Below are 17,811 nucleotides of genomic sequence, written 5' to 3'. Positions count from 1 at the left end.
TTAAACTCAAAACATGTGTTAAACTCAAAATATGTTTGTAAATTGCAACGCTTAAATTATTGGTATTTAAGAAAAATAATATTCATTAGGTGCATGCCGGCACAGGAAGATATCTCGATGCTGTTCAAATTATTATTAAATAAACTGTGCATGAAGTAAGAAACATGTCCAAGGGTCAAAATTGTGCCTTTTACACAAAACAATATCTAACATTCTTTTTTCTTGCTGCAAAAAGGCAAATCACAGTCTAATTCAAATTTTATTTCAACACTTGCCACAAAAATAACTAATGTATGTGAAATTTATAGGTCGTGTTTTTAACTTTTGAAAGAAAGTTGGTTGTCATACATTTGCAACCTCACAAACTAAAAAAAAACACTGCATGGTGAGTTGTCGCTCTTGCTATTCCGGCTCACAAGCCTCTCCCCAAAAATAGCTCGCTGCAGTCGCCACGGCACTGCCCACCGTTGACCCAATAGCTGCATTTGTCCCCGCAGTGATCCCCGCAGCTCCTGCACTCTGCGCAAGCGCAAAAGCACTTCCGGCGGCAACTTGTGCACCCTATAAGAAACGGAGGAGCATTGATATATTCCATGATAGAACAACAAGCACTGCAGTGACAACAGCAATAACCATGATGATTCCAATGCTGCAAGTTAAGACTGGAGCGCTTCATCATGCCATGAATTCCTCTTATCGAATACCACCAAAGTGCATTTGGCCTGTTCAAAAGCTTTAATGGTACGGTATCTCTTTAGCAAGGTTATGAGGATCTTGAAACAATAAAGCATCATTTAAAACTTTGATTTGCTTATGTATGTTTAATGGCAATATTGAAATTTAAATCAACTTAAAACAAATCTGATCATATCAATAACAACCAGTTATAACATTTTAATCATGTAGTATGAATCCAATAAGTCGGGCTGTGCCGAGATTTATTTGGCTCTCGTGCTAATAACGTTACTCGCTTTTGCCTCGGGCAGTAAGAAGACACAAGAGCCTGTTTTCGCCATGACCTCTAAATAATGACTGAGCAAATCTGTGAAGCGTCATAGAAAACACCAATTTCAGCAATATATATTATGCGAAAGCTATAACTAGTTTGGAGAAGATCACACAGTACCTCAGAATTGAGCTAAATTGTATGGCCATAAACTCACGGTGGCTTAAAAAAACATTTAGAATATACCTGTAGCCCTGCAGCTATGGATCCAGCAGCCACGCCGGCGGAAGTGAAGCCAGCAGCTCCAAGCACTACAGGAGCGGCGACGACCGCCCCAGCTCCCGCTGCTACACCAGCAACGATCTTTCCAAGAGTGCTCCATCTTACCCATGGAACTGAAAGTTTTAAACACACAGGGAGTGTGGATATAGTAGTGATTACTTATCAAACATGACTGAAAATATGCTCACATCTTACAAGATTAAAAATATATACAAAATGTATCTGTATTTTCTCCACAGAGAATGTATGAGCCGAATATATGCTATTTACAATTAAAATACCAAGGGTTACACTAACTCGGAGCAACCGGAGGCTCTAATACGACCTTACGCCCGCTTGGCGAAAGTTGTCACTAACCCAAAACCATCGTAAATTAATGTTGTATCGTAAATTTTCCTTAGCTTCATAAGAGAACTCCATCGAGTTAGTGGCGCTCCTTTAGTGCATTTTTATATGATATTTGAGAAAATACCACTTTGGTAAATATTAAACATGCACTAATAACGCAATATATTTGCATTAAAAACAATGCATGTAATAATGAATGTCTTTATACCATTGAACTTGCATGTTTGCTTTCATATGTTGCGGTTATTAAGGACTTTTAGTTTAGTTTATTCCTATCCGTGAGTTATTGATTGTTACCAGTATCAATTATTTGTAGTAATTTAGTCATATTGTCACCCCATTCGATTGACCTGCTTAAACAATCAAATACAGATAAGTGATGATAACAACACACCAATTATGCAAATGTAAATAAAAAAACAACATTTCACAATTGTTCGTTCATTTGTAATAATTTTTTACGTTATTGAATGTTTACATCCGCCATCGAGATAACCGCTAAAGAATGAACATAAAGAGCTGAAAACATTAAAATGTTGTAGGCTGATTTTACTTTTTTACAATTTTGTTCACAGGCAATAAAAATATTAACCATAAACTATTTGAGTGGCCTCAAACTGTAACCGATACGTGCCTGTCATAAGAAAAGGTAATGTTACTGAAAAACAATATATGAAAATTGCTTTCATAGCGGAAACTTATTACTAGTATTAAATTAATTGAATAAAACCCGATATTGTCTAAAGACATTTTGACTATGTGTAGTAGGTAAAATAAGGCATGGTCGTTTAGTCATCACATTTCAATTTTCTTCATATTCTTCATATTCCTAAAGTGCTACATACACTAAACAAAATGCACCACTAAGCCCAAAATAATAGAGAAAACATTTCTTTCAAGAGGACGCGCCCCCCAAACCCCCGTTAAGCCATTCATATTCTGTTAATTGGGTACGGAGCGGGTTTCAAAAGTTAGTGCCGCCCCCTCGAGTCAAGCACACGTTCAAAATACTTAGTAGTTACATTAATCTATAGACTTCAGCCATTAGTGTCATCAAGAAAACTGAATTGAATAAACGTTCCACAGGTTTACTCCAGGGGTAGCTACAATAATGAGCGATCAGGTATACTGTTTTATTATTTTGGTATTTCTAATAAATCATCAAGACTCGTTGATGGCCATTTATGTGGATTAACTCCAGGGGCGGTTTCAGAATTTGAAGTAAGAGGGTCTGAAAATTAGGGGCGTAACCGAAATCAATTGGTTTAAAGTGTTGACGGGTGAAAGGCGGGAGGCACTTTGATACTACTTACCAAGAAAATTTTAACCATTTCTAATAGGAAATGATGCATTTTCGGCATTTGTTTTTCCTTTTTTCCCCTCTATATCAAAATACAAAAAATAAACTTGGACGATTGTTTATTGGGATCGGCGGTCAAGTTTTTTAGCAGACCCACTAGTGTTATCATTTTTTTTTTTATTATGCTTTTGTCATAACATTTAAAAACAAATACATTAGGCCTATATGTTCAAATCATACTTTTGACGCAATGTGGCATCTTTTCCGTGTTCCAGCGATCTCCTTGGCGACGTAACACGTGACAGGCGTCTGGCTCGTAACCCGGGTAACACTTCAGAAGGCACCTTCGGGAAAGATCTTTGTCACTTACTGTCCAATAGCCATGGTCATCGTATCCTCTCTCTGCAAAATCCAAAAGAAAAAACGACCAACATACCAATTTATTCCAAATTGGAAACTTTGTTTTAGACACAGGTGCTCGTCACATTGCCTGGATACAGTAATTTTTTATTATTTTTTCTTTATTTTTTCATTATTTTTTTTTTTTGTCAAGATAGTGAATATATGTCATTTTAAAAAATATTCCACAATTTTTCATGAAAAAGATTATTTTATATATAAATAAATATATTTATTTATATACATATATATACTAACTTTTTTCATGAAAAATTGTGGAATAAAAAAATAAATAATAAAAATAAAAAAAAACAAAAAAAAATATTAAAAATACAAACATAAAAATAAAAATACAAAGATAAAAAATATACAGTATATTACTGTATCCAGGCAATGTGACGAGCACCTGTGGTTTTAGAGCCTTATTTCATCTACATGTAGATATTTGCTCATCATACTGTAAAGATACGAACAATGTCAATAAGTGTACCGTTTCTCATTAGATATAGCCAAAGATAATGAGCAAATTAGATAATGAGCGATCAGGGATACTTTTTTATTATTTTGACATTTCATGTGTACTGTATCCCTGTAACGTCTCGAGTCTGCCATAGTCTAAAAATCGTCAAAAGACTCATTGACGGCCATTTAGGTGGACTAAGTACCTGGGCAATCTGCAACCGACTGGATTCCAGACACAGCCAAATCCGTCCCTTCCAATCCAAGCACAAGCAGTAAAACTACGTACAGAATTTTGAATTCCATATTTAATGAAAAATATGTCCAGCAAAACGTTTCCCTAGTTTTTGATGCTTGCCACCCGTAATGAAGATGACGCAGTATACTGTTATGTACTCATCTGACTGTTATTCACATTTTCTGAAAATGCCTACTTTCGTTTTGTCGAATTAGACTGACCTTGTCTAAAAATAGATCATTCTATTTTACAGAAGATATCTACAGATCTATTGAGTCGAAAACACATTCCTCCGGAGTTATTTTCAACTTAGTTTTATAAATGGGTCAACTTTTTCTAACATGTACTTTTCTTATATGTTCTTACTATGCCCCCGAAGAGCCGCATACTACAATATACATGTAGTAATCGGACCGTCTTTCTGTCCGTTTTTTTTGCTTATGTTTTCTATTGGAAACCACAGGCATTTGGATCATTGTTTGTCACTTAAATGTTGTTTAAAACATACAATGAGATAAACAACACATCTGAGGATATTTAGTGTCTTTCATATACAAAAAAGAAAAAAGTTTCTTTTTTGTATATGAAAGACACTAAATATCTTCAGATGTGTTGTTTATCTCATTGTATGTACCCAAAATGGTTTTAAACAACATTTAAGTGACAAACAATGATCCAGTTGCCTGTGTTGGAAACCACAAAAATACACGTTTAAGAGGATATTTTTAAAGAAGGAAAAAAAAACATAAACAATGTTGGTACATGTATGTCCGTCCGTCCGTATTTCCGTCCTTGCGGTTTCCAATTAATTTCTGAGGAACGCTTCCAAGGCCAAAGGACCTCAAACTTGTAGCTACTCAAACTTGGTATACAAGTTGGTCATGACCAGCAGTTTAGCCTTACTGATTTTAGGGTCAGTGGGTCAAAGGTCAAGGTCATGGTAACCTTAAGCTAAAAAAATAATATTCTTATTAATAACTGAAGAAGGCTTTGGTCCAGTAATTAACGACCTATGTATTGTAACACTTGGTCGGCAGCTTGGTCAGGACCAGCAGATATACCCTATTGAATTTGAGGTCAGTGGGTCAAGGTTCAAGGTCGTGGTGACCTTAAACTAGAATCTGTTTTTGATCAATAACTAAAGAAAGTTTTGGCCCTCAAACTTGGCAGACAGGTTGGTCATGTTGTATGGTATGTACAAGATATTCATTGTTTTCTTCATACAATCTGTAGACAATACATTTTCTTGAGCTATTTACACTAGAAACCACTTATTTATAAAAAGATCTGACACTTTTAAGATGCATCTTAATCCTGGGTGATCCTGGAAGAAATTGAGTCAACGGTTCCTCAAAACATCGTCACACCGGACACGGCACCTCAACGAATGAACACGGAACCAACAATAAGAGTTCCCAGGATCAACACGGTGCCACTACGGACCTCCCCCAGGCCAACACGGTCCGTCCCGGACCATCCCGGATTGAAAATACTTTTGGACAGTCCCGGATGACCACGGCAATTTTAAACAGTTTTAAATTGGCGGGGTCACGGTGGAGAACCCACGTGACTTATTTGGTAAAGTGCACGGCAACAAATGTCAACAAGTCTCGATTCAGGTAAGGTTTTTAAAGATAACTTTCTTAATAGTTGGAGATTTTTTGTGAAATAAAGACCATAAACCCCGCATTGAAGAGCTCTATCCACAGTAATAAAGAACTTTCTCTAATATCCTTAAGTTTTCCTGAAAATCTTGACCAACTGATTTCTCAGAGTTGAAATCTAAGGCAAAGTACATGGCTTTTGACAAATCTATATCGCTTTACTTCATGTTAGCCGTAAATGATTCATACACAAATCTTATTTTAAGCAAATTTTATGTATTTTATAGTTTTCAGCGTGTATTGTTTAACTTCTAGTTATTTCAAAGGTAAAAATGAACTAAAACCAAATTGATAAAGTACACGGACATTTTAGGATGATAAAGTACACGGTCATTTTAGTTTATGTTTGAAAGCAGAGTGCGGTTTACAAACTAATAGTTATATAAGCATTTTCTATTCGTGAAGTCAGAATGTATAGTGTTTAGTTTTCATTTAAGTTGTATCAATACATTTTGCATTATAACGCACACCTAAATAACTAAATATTTAGCAATCGTATTTAATGAGGAGTTGAAAGATAGTCTATGGGATAATTTAAGATAAAGTCTGCCATTATAAGTTCGATTACTTTTAAATATGCAGATCATTACAGAACCATACATACATCTCTTCAAAAATCAGATAGTTTTACTTATAAATTATAATCTGGACTGACGGCGAATAAAACATCTCTGTAGTTAGCGGCCCGTTTGTGGTGATTATAAATTTCATGATTATTCCTATTTTGATGTAATATAAAACAATAAAATAGGCACATCACAATTAGTTTATATATATATATCCACATTTAGACCATATTGTTCATACCTTTCGGGTAACGCTGAATCTTTTATTTGGTTCAGTCTGAACAAATATTATCTTATCTACATCAGTAAAACTGTGGTCGTTCGAACAATACAGACAGGAACTCATTGTAAAGATTGAGGCTCGGAGTTAGATGGGAAACAGCAAGGAGGAATGAGAGCACACTATATTACCAACTTACAGGCTAGGACTAAGACTTGAACATCTAGATAAGAGCTGAGCATGGAACATTAGAATGTTCTAGACTAAAGGCTGAAATGTGATTACAAAATAATTGTGTTTCAAAGCTTGCTGAATTATATAAGATACATGCAGTTAAGAGTTTATAGGACATCAATGGGAAAATGACAACAATGCATCTCTAAACCTTGTGAAAATGTTTTTCAGTACTGTAAGACAAACGAACATTTTGAAAGAGCACCATTTGGTATAAGTACGTTTTGCTATTTATCTTAATAAAATGCTAAACTCATCAAACCGTTATTTTAACTCGGCAACATACTGGAATGCACTTCTAACTAGACCATTGTGATCTTTCAATGTGTTCTGATAAGGTGTGTTTCGCCTTAACGTGCCTACTGAGTCCAGATTTGAACTTGAATGCTGAGCGACACTGTAGACATTTGTGACGTGTCATTCCCCTGTGTCTAGTAGAGATCTGGTCACTGAGATTGGTCGTGTCACCCAATTTGAACCCACACACATCACACGTTAGCTTCAATTGGCCACTTTCGCGTCTTTCGTGTATCTTCAAGTCTTGCAAGAGCAGTTTTGCCACAATATTTGCAAACGTGCAACTTTGTCTCGCCGTGATTGCTGCACCTATAAAAGACATGTACTGTCACAAGTTAGCGAGAAATGCTGGCAATGTCAGTACTTGAATATAATTTATAAAAAAACACTATATTACTGCCACGCAATGAGTGTTTGATCGTGTAATCAGCATCATATAACTAAACGACCCTATCCACTGAAACACGGACCACATTATAATGTGAAAAACGTAACCCCTAAAAAACGATGAAAACACATTCAGACGACGGCAAGTCTTAACCTCTACACGAGGGGAGTCATAATAAAAGTATAACTGTTAGTATATTCTTATTTCTCTGCGAAAAAATAAAACTAAAAACTAACCTGTGTCTGTGTAAACACTTTCCCGCAAAAACGATGGCAATTGATCAGAATGCCTTCTATCGTGGTCTACTAGATGTTGTTTTTTTTATTTTGATATGCCATTCCGCATTCTTTGCATAAAGTCGGAGTCTTCATATTTTGAAATAAAACAAATGTCACAAAATCATAAGTCTATCAAATCAGCTAGCAATCGAAGACATTAAAAGTACAAGAACACTTTTATTTCTCAAAATTGACAAACTGAAAAGTTATTAAGCAGTTATGTGTTACTGTTTACCATGTATAATGAATACAAACACGTTTTACATATACGATACGAAAAAGAAGTGGAACACCCTTTACAAAAACTTCAAGCCCTTTATATGCCAATTGCGAATATATTGTTAAAATACGGGACTGAATTTTAGTGTGATAATACATGTTTCCATGATTCATGAAAATGAGCCCATCATTTAGGCGACTCCGTCGGTCTAACTGTTAAAAAGCGTTCATTCTTCTTTTGGCACTCCATTACATTGCGTCTTTTCAAACATGGAGCAATGTTCAATAATGAATTTGAAGAATAGAAATAATAAATAAATTTATAATAACTCGTTTTAGCACCAGTCAGTGAAATAATGAGTATATACACTGAAGGTTGTAAACGACCGTGTACTTTATCAAACCTAAAATGTCCGTGTACTTTATCAATTTGATTTTAGTTCATTTTCGCCTTTGAAATAACTATAAGAAGTTCAACAATACACGCTGAAAACTTTAAAATACATACAATTTGCTTAAAATAAGATTTGTGTATGAATTATTTACGGCTAGCATGAAGTAAAGCGATAGATTTGTCAAAAGCCGTGTACTTTGCCTAAGATTTCAACTCTGAGAAATCAGTTGGTCAAGATTTTCAGGAAAACTCTAGAATATTAGAGAAAGTTCTTTATTACTGTGGATAGAGCTCTTAAATGCGGGGTTTATGGTCTTTATTTCACAAAAATTCTCCAAATATTAAGAAAGTTATCTGTAAAAACCTTACCTGAATCGAGACTTGTTGACCTTTGTTGCCGTGCACTTTACCAATTAAGTCACGTGGGTTCTCCACCGTGGGGGTGGTGTCCCGGGCCCTTACGGACCATCCAGGACTGTCACGAATAAGCCCTGACCCAAAGCGTATTCAAATGTTCAATTACAGGCCATGAGAATATTCGAACTCAACCCTGAAAACTTGATCTGTCATGTGGGGTAATAGTCATCATGAAGACACAAGTTCTGACCTATTTTTTAAAAGTTGACCATATGTTAGCTAAATGTGATTTCACATTTTACTCAGTGGCCGATTTTTCGACACCTCACGATATATAATCGATATTAGCTAAAGTAAAAACAGACAATCATTCCGACCAAGTTTCACTAAGATCGTTATTATTCAAATTATTATAATACTTTATAAAGAATACATTGATGTTTAACATTGGAATTTCATGGGATTTTTCAGTTGCATTAAAGATAATTGTCATACTGAGCACTAATATTCAAGTATTTATTAACAAATTTAAGACCAATGAGTGAATAAATTAAAAAAACAAGAGCTGTCACAGTATGTGACGAATGCCCCCGAATGTGACATTGACCTACGAACAAGGTCAGTACATGAAAAGTTGATCTTGCCTTTATGTGTCAAATACATATGGCAAGTTATTTTAAATTTCCTCTGAACATAAAAAAATACCACGCATACTTGACAACTTGACCTTGACCTTTGAGGTAGGGACACGGGTCTTGCACGCGACACGTCGTCTTGTTATGTGGTACACATGTGGCAAGTTATTTTAAAATCTGTCCATACAAGAGAAAGTTACAGCCCGGACACGACAACCTATACTCTATGTCCTTATATGCAGCACTCCATTGTGAATAAACACTAAGTGTGACCTTGACCTTTGAGCTAGGGACACGAGTCTTGCACGCCACACGTCGTCTTGGTATGTGGAACACATGTGGCAAGTTATTTTAAAATCTGTCCATACAAGGGAAAGTTACAGAGCCGGACGGACGGACGGACGGACGGACGGTGCGATTTTAATATGCCCACCTTTGGGGGCATAAAAATGTTTAAAAACATTATAAATGATGGTCCGTAAGTTTCTGAAGATGGTCCGTAATGTCCCTAAATCTGGTCCGTAGTGTCCCTAAATCTGGTCCGTAATGTCTGGTCCGTAATGTCCATGGTCCGTAGTGTCCGTGACCCTTAAAAATGTGGCTCCTGCATTTGTTATTTAAACACTTGACATAAAAACCTAGTTTGCCACGACATCACCCAAAATATCCGCCTTTGATCTCCATGACCTATTGTTTTTACATTTATTATTCAGACAAAGTTTAATAAAATTTATGTTGAAAGATTCTTTAGCATTTACAGACTCAAGACGATGCATGAAGGACGACTGACAACAACCAATTACAGTAGTTCACAAAGGGACTCAGTCTTATGTAGAAAGCAAGTACATAATGTACTAAAATTTTGCAATTTACGTGATATGCAATAATGCCTAAACATTGTAGCCATAAATATGTTGTTTCAATATATGTACTCATCTTTTTGAGCTGCAGATTAATAAGTAGACATACTAGTTGGTAGTGGCCACACCTGCAATACATGTGCCAAGTGAATGGGTCATTATTTGAAATAAATAACACAAGCCCAAAGATGTCATGGCGGATTCGTGGTCTAGTGGTAACACACTTAACTGTCAATCCAGGGATCGCTGAACAGTACGCTTCACCGCCACAACATTAAAAAAAATACTAATCTTCTTCCGGGAGGGACGTTAAATGGGGTTACTATGTGACATTGGTATAAACTGGTGCACGCTAAAGAACCAGGGTAGCTCTAACCAGGGTTACTTTCTGTCTGTGCACTATGCCTTTATTGACTTTCGTAAGGCATTCGATGTTGTATAGCGAAATGGTATATGGTACAAATTATTACAATATGGTGCATCTACAAAACTTGTATCAATGCTTAAAAAGATTTATGAAGAAGTAAAGCCATGTGTACGTGTTAAATCGCAATATAGTGATTATTTTAACAGTAATATGGGTGTCAAACAAGGTGAACCTCTTTCTCCACTTTTATTTCTGTTTTTTATAAATGATATGGAAGAGTATCCAAAAATAGATAATATTGACTTTATCACTATCGAAGAAATCCAACTATTCATGTTGTTGTTGTTTGCAGATGATACTGTTTTATTTTCATATACAGAAAATGGACTTCAACAATTACTTAACAAATTACACGACTATTGTAATATTTGGGGTATTTCTGTAAATATAGACAAAAGCTTCGTAATGGTTTGTAAAAAGGGAAATAGAATAGAAAATGTTAATTTGCTATATGATGGTCATAAATTGGATGCTGTTAACAAATTTATCTATCTAGGTATTACTTTATCACAAAATGGAACCTATTTGCAAGCGCAAAAGAAGTTATCGGAGCAGGCACTTCGTGCCTTGTTTTCATTGAATAGTCTTTTTGATGTTATGCTTTTAGATATACGTGATAAACTGAAACTATTTGATTGTATGATAATTCTTAATTATGGTTCTGAAGTATTGGGCTTCCATAAAGCCCAAGATATCGAGAGAGTACAACTAAAATTCTTAAAACAAATTTTAGGTGTAAGACCGCAATCATGCAATGCTGCAGTTTATGGTGAATTGGCAAGATTCCCATTAAGTTTGTTTAGGAAAATACGAATTATCAAGTACTGGTTCAAGGTTAAACGTTATCCCGAGTCTCTTATTTATAAGGTATTTAATATGAAATCTGTTAATGGCGAATATATAAACACTTGGACAGTTAATCTGAAACAGTTGTTGAACGACCTTTGATTTGCTTATTTATTTACATGTGATAATGTAACGAATATACAGATAGAAGCTGTCGTTAGAAGAATATATGATACTTACTAACAACAATGGTATACAAAATAATATGTTAGCAATTCAGACAAGCTACAGTGCTATGTTAATTTTAAACAAGATTTTGCAATTGAAAAATATTTATTTTGTATTAATAGCAATAAGTTAAGGATACTTCTTACTAGATTTAGATGTTCGGCACACAACCTTAATATTGAAGAAGGAAGATAAAGAAATATAAACCGAGAACATAGAAAATGTAATAAATGTAATATGAATGTTGTAGAAAATGAATTTTTTTGTTAGTGTGTCCTCATTATTTGGATTTACGTACAAAATATATACCCAGGTATTATATTCACTGGCCTAATATATGACCAAATTTAATAACTTGATGTCCTGTAATAATGATAAAATATTGAATAATATTGCTACTTATTTATCATTCGCTACGGATAGAAGAAATGCTGCTTAATTAACATGTCTAAATACATTTCATGTATAGTTATAGTTCATACTTTTCTCCTCAAGATTAAATGTTGTAAAAATGATCTCATATTTATTTCATATCTATATTTCACATTATTTTGTTGTCATTAATGCCATCTAGTATGTTCTTTGTGTACTGGCAATGTTCTAATTGAATTTGCTAATAAAACTTTGACTTGACTATGCCCGAAAACCTAATATGACTAACATTCTCATCGAATGGGCCTTGCCTGAGTGCGAGTATAAATAACTTACACACCCATGTAGAGCAAACTTGTCAGAGATATTGAATTATACCTGCGATTGCTGTTAATTAGTTTTGTACATGTTGGATAAGAAATTATCACAATAGAGATCAGACATGGTCAACATGGTCATTTTTTATATTTCATGGGCCATTCTTCCAGAATAAACATTGTGATATGGCTGGTTATTGAACATTGTCCAGCAAGGACAGCTTAACGTCAAAAAAAGGGAAAAAAAATAAATGTCATTTTATTCTTTTTAATACAAATTTATCCAAAAACTTAAAAAAGTATTCTATTATCGTCTATAACCAATAGCCTACACATGTCAGGTAATACAGAGACATTCACTATAAATACACTTCGTCAAACATAAGTATCTTTAAACTGAGATAGCTGGCTACTCCACAGGCCACCAGGCGGGCTGCTCTGCTCTAACACTGATCACTTTACCAGACTTCGAGGTTACAGTCAAGTCTCCTGAAATCTCTTTCACCCTCATCAAACCAAGGCCATATTGTCCAACGACACTGCGGAATTTTCCAACACTTTTATTTTGATCATTCTGTATATTTTGTCCTGGTTCAATTGCATCAAGATTCCTGGAAGGTAAAAAATGGCAAATAAAGAGACGTTTTGACCAAGATGTCATCAATCTCAATTAAATTAAAGTATACTTCTTCTACTTTTTCTTTCTGATATACATGTTGAATATAACTCAATGAATTTCTGTTTAAGACATTGGGAAACACACCGCACAAGGGTATAATTCTATATCAGAATATCTGGGTTGTGAAACTAAATGCCATAATAATAATATATGGAAATTTCAAGCAAATTAAACTTTGACCACATTTTTAATGAATTTTTATAGATCAACAATGATCATCAAATAAGCTGGGACATAATGTCTGAACTGGATAATTATGTGTGTGTGCGTGAGTGTGTGCATGTGTGTAAAGTTGTAAACACTAAACAGTGACTAGATAAGCTGCGTGTTCAATAATGTAACATACCCATCAAATATCAAAGGCATGAGTCTTTTCCTGGTTACACCAGTATGGTGGGTCCTGGCTGTAAGTTCCTGGCCTAGATAACAGCCTTTCGAAAAATTCACTGAAATGCAATAACAAAATTAGATTTTGACAATGTTAAATTGTGAAACACAAGATTACTATTTTTGCTGTTTGTTATTTAAATAGTCATAACATAATGTCCACCATTGGTGATAACTGTTTACATTGCTTGAAAGGCCTCAACAAAATATTATTTTACGAAAGTTTTACCTCCACTATTGACTAATTATAGGCTAGCATATACCCCCATTCATGTAGACAAGGTTGCTCTCTAGAGGTAAAGCCACCCCATGTGGAATATCAAGGGGGCCTTCAGGGATCCCCCATTGAAGGCGTCGCTCATGGTAACCTGTCTCATCACTGACAACACACCAGCTATCTGGGACACCTGCATATTAAATGAAAGTATTTTACACAATAAAATTCCATGACTTTTCCCAATTTTCCCTGACCAAACTATCACTGTTCATAGGAGCTTAATTGGTCATCTATGAGCATGATTAATAATGTCGGCCTCCATCCTCCCAAATTTCCCTGACTATTGCCAATTACCCAAATTTATCCAGTGCTCCAGCTAGGCCTAAATAGCAGGATGGGGCACCCCCGCTGCCCCTTTCCAGTACCCTGCTACATTTTTACTATACCATGTGGTGCCCTTTTATTGACAAAGTCAATTTTCAGAAATAACTATCAAAAGAATATATATACATTGTTTTGTCACTAAAGTAAGTATAACAGCTACGGTATTCATAACAAGCTATAAGTATTGAAAGTAAGTACAAACATATATGCAATCAGAATTGAACATTAGCCCTTGCAAGTGCCCCATTAAGGCTCATTCAATGCACATTAAAAGTGCCCTTTCTGACCTAGTTTAGCCCTTTTCAAATCCTGGCTGGATCACTGTTCCCTGACCTATTTAAAAACTCCCGGACTATTCCCTAACTGTTGGAGCTCTTTATGTATACATACAGTCAGCCTTAAAGTGTATGGTAATGTACAATTATACATTTATATTCAAATGCTGTTTGTACACTATTGGTAGATGTTGTATATGTAATAGTTTATTTTGGCTTTCTACATAAATGGAGCAGCACAGCATGGCTGCATGCTGAGTCAGCCATATAAATCTACAGAAAATTCTGTTATGAAAGATATAAAATAAAGTCTTTGACTATAATTGGCCAATAAATATCTAACCAACATGAACTTTTCAATAGATCATTAATTTGTTCTCATATTCAACCTGTAAACATTTCAGCATGTCATAACTGCAATTGGTGTATGCTCAATAATACACTTTTAACCAAGATAACATAATATAAGGTTTAAAAGATCAATTTATTTTGTTTTAACATATCTATCTTAATGTGTAAAAGGCTGCAAACTACACAAAAAAGACCACCTAGATAATAATGGTTTTAACATTTGTTTACCCTCAGCAATCACCCTGGAGCCAAATGAAGGAACCCTTGGGTCGGCAGTTGCTACTAACCCTCCATCAACGTGGTCACCATTTAGTGTTGTGAAAACATTCAACTTTTCACTGGCATCTTCCAAAGTGACCTATTTGATAAGAGGTCAAGCGGTAAATGCCTGTTAAAGATTTTAAATTTAAAAAAACAACAACATGAAAACTGATATTACACAAGCAGCAAAAAATTATTAATGTTGAATTTAATTCAAAACAACTGAATTTTTGCATTAACAAAGACAGAAACCTATCATTTCAAACTTGCCGTACTCAGTGTTTGTATACCATGTGAAAAAATGCATCATACGGAGCACAGTCAAAACATTATTTTGAAACAAGTTTGTCGAAGTGATTGATGAAACTAGTCACCTTATCAATCTCGAAGGCGGGGCCCTTTAAGCGGCATTGACTGCCCTTTGTTTCATTTAAAATGGTGTAGTAAAAGAAGTTATCTTTGTTTAAAGTTTTCATTCGAAGCAAAATCTTGCCTTGCCTTTAGACGTAGCATATATGACGTAATTTATCACGTAGTATACACACACTGATACTCTAAGTGAATGAAACAAAGTGTTCAAACACAGTGCTACAATTAAAATACCATTCTTACTTAAACCATTCAATTCACAGACAAAAACAACTGTTGTTCATTATGCCCTTATCAATGAAAGAAAACACAAACTACCTTTTTCCTGATCTTGTATCTGCTGATGTCAGACATGACTTTTTTTAGCAGTGACCTGTCGCAATCCATTAGTATGGTACGATCCACATGGCTTTCACTCACATCATACAGAAACAGATCATACAGCACCCGACCCTGAAAACATATAACATAGGTAAAAGTTATTGTTAAATTTTGCTTGCTGATGACAGAGTCACAAGTGCGGAAAGTATCAACAGACTGCCATATGACTCTTCTATATTAAATAATTCCCTTCTTTATTTTGCAGTTATATGAACTTTTTTAAAACAAAATCATTGCTTAACTCTACTTTGCAATCAACTACAACATACCTGTACATTCAATAGCATTGAATATTGAGCCTTTCCATCTACACCAAGCAACGAGACATCATTTGTAATAAGGCCCTGAAGAAATGGGACTGCATCTGACCCCTTCACCTTCACTATACCTCGGGATCGTAGTTGATACACTTCTACTCTACCCGATGATGTGGAGAGATTTCTTGCATTTATATGCGAAAACTGGAATAAAGTCAGGTCATGATACATTACAACATTTATGTGACCTGTACACAAATGTAGCTACATGTAGCTGCAGCAGTTTCATATCTGCTATGACATCATTTCACTGGAGCACACTTGCCATTTTCATTAATAATATAATAATTTTCATTAATAGAATTATTATCATTTTCATCACACATATCATTATTATTACACAATTAATTCTAAATATGAGCTTGAGCTATTGTTAATTTCTGATAATTGATTTACCTTTAATAACTTTATTTTGGTTCTTGCAGTTCTCAATATAAGCTGGAACCCCATTGTACTTTCTTTAAATTTATCTAAAATTTTTAAGGAAAAACAGTTAAGAACAGATACATATTTACTAAATAAGTACACTGGTTAGGGACCCCTTTTCACCCAAAAATCGTGGTATATTTTAACTCCAGAAATACCTGTACTTAATATTTTCGAATGAAATTTCACAGTGAAAAAGTTAAAATTCTGATCTAAAATTCAGTGTGACAAGATCATGTATACTTTATGGTTATTTTTAAGAACAAATTCATATGCCAAACATACTCATTAAAATCCACTTAAACCACAGTGAACTGTACCAATAATTTGCCCACTTCAGAAAATTATAAATACAAATATTATAAAGAATGTTCCCAACTAACAACAAAATATTACATGTCTGTCTATTTTTTATAAATCTGAAAATGTTGCTCTGTTTTAAGAAGTATTTTTGGGTGAAATATTTTCCATTATGTTGAGTGGTAAAAAGTTGATTATCCCCCGCTGGAAGAAATGACACAACCTGGTACAATTTCAATATTGATGAAAAATAAAAAACTACCTATTTTGAAGCTTCAATTGCACACAACTTTCTTTGTATGAAAACAATTATAATGGAATTGTTAAACACACGATTAACAGGTGGGCGACTAATTGGTATGAGCAAATAATTGGTAGAGGCGAAAAAGGTGTCATTAACCAGTGCTACTGTATTTTGGTTTATAATCAATCATTCAATTTGAGATTTTCTTTAACAGGCTTGAATACTTTAAGTGTGTATAGTTAAGTTTCTTACCATGCCAGGGTTCAGCTAATTTGAATACTGTATAGTTCAAGAAAACTTGCCCATTCAGTCAATGATCCTGATTGCACTTAATTTTACAACGAAACGGTGTAAAATATTCCATAAATGTTGCAATATTGTGTGCAACTTAGACAGCAACAATGAATGACATGTCATTGTCAATTATCAAAACGTGAGATAAAATTGCTAAAATACAAACATATTGGGCGAAACAAAATAAGAATTACAAGAATAACGTTTGATTGAAAGTGTCATTAATACTTCCAATCATTTTTTCATGTATATCTACCTGATGTTCTTTTAAATGTAATTCTTAAAGTCAAAGTTATATATAATTGCTAAATTTAGGAATGACAAATTTTAATCTAAGGGGGGCAACTTTTCTTATTTGTTTTAATGCAAACGCTACATTATACAAAGCAACTTCGATACTATACTAGTTAACAATATCCAAGGAGAGTTGTCGTTCATATCATATTTTATTTATTACAATGTTTAAATTATAGATAATTTTATGTGTGTACTCAGTATTGAATAGTGAGTTTTCTTACAATTTAAATGAGAACTGCGATATGAAAAATAACGATCGATATTATGTCATTGGCGTCAACATTTTAAAACGCCGCATAACGACAGTTTGTTTATTCATGATATTGTTTCGCAAATCAATGCGTATATTTTCCATTTAAAATGGGAAGTTGTTTGGGTAAAGAAAAGATAAAGTTGGTCCCGACCCGCGGGAACG

General features: G+C 34.5%; 2 protein-coding genes across 2 annotated transcripts; both read right to left on the bottom strand.

Moving 5' to 3' along the window:
* Positions 1-246: 246 nt before the first annotated feature.
* On the bottom strand, positions 247-4,156 carry LOC128207541 (uncharacterized). The gene is made up of 4 exons (XM_052910520.1): positions 3,941-4,156; positions 3,117-3,278; positions 1,193-1,341; positions 247-561 (listed from the first exon to the last, which is right to left on the bottom strand). The coding sequence occupies exons 1-4, from the start codon at positions 4,038-4,040 to the stop codon at positions 403-405; spliced, it is 570 nt and encodes a 189-aa protein (XP_052766480.1). The 5' UTR covers positions 4,041-4,156; the 3' UTR covers positions 247-402.
* Positions 4,157-12,468: 8,312 nt separating this feature from the next.
* Positions 12,469-17,440, bottom strand: LOC128209160 (putative transferase CAF17 homolog, mitochondrial). The gene is made up of 8 exons (XM_052913062.1): positions 17,356-17,440; positions 16,232-16,305; positions 15,788-15,979; positions 15,456-15,590; positions 14,736-14,865; positions 13,544-13,687; positions 13,240-13,339; positions 12,469-12,825 (listed from the first exon to the last, which is right to left on the bottom strand). Exons 2-8 carry the CDS (start codon positions 16,283-16,285, stop codon positions 12,624-12,626), a joined length of 957 nt encoding a protein of 318 aa, XP_052769022.1. The 5' UTR covers positions 16,286-16,305; positions 17,356-17,440; the 3' UTR covers positions 12,469-12,623.
* Between the last annotated feature and the right edge of the window lie 371 nt (positions 17,441-17,811).

The sequence above is a fragment of the Mya arenaria genome, chromosome 11, assembly GCF_026914265.1.
Source record: "Mya arenaria isolate MELC-2E11 chromosome 11, ASM2691426v1".
Classification (NCBI taxonomy): domain Eukaryota; kingdom Metazoa; phylum Mollusca; class Bivalvia; order Myida; family Myidae; genus Mya; species Mya arenaria.
Note: the sequence above shows the minus strand (reverse complement) of the source record. Positions and strands in the feature narration are given on the sequence as shown.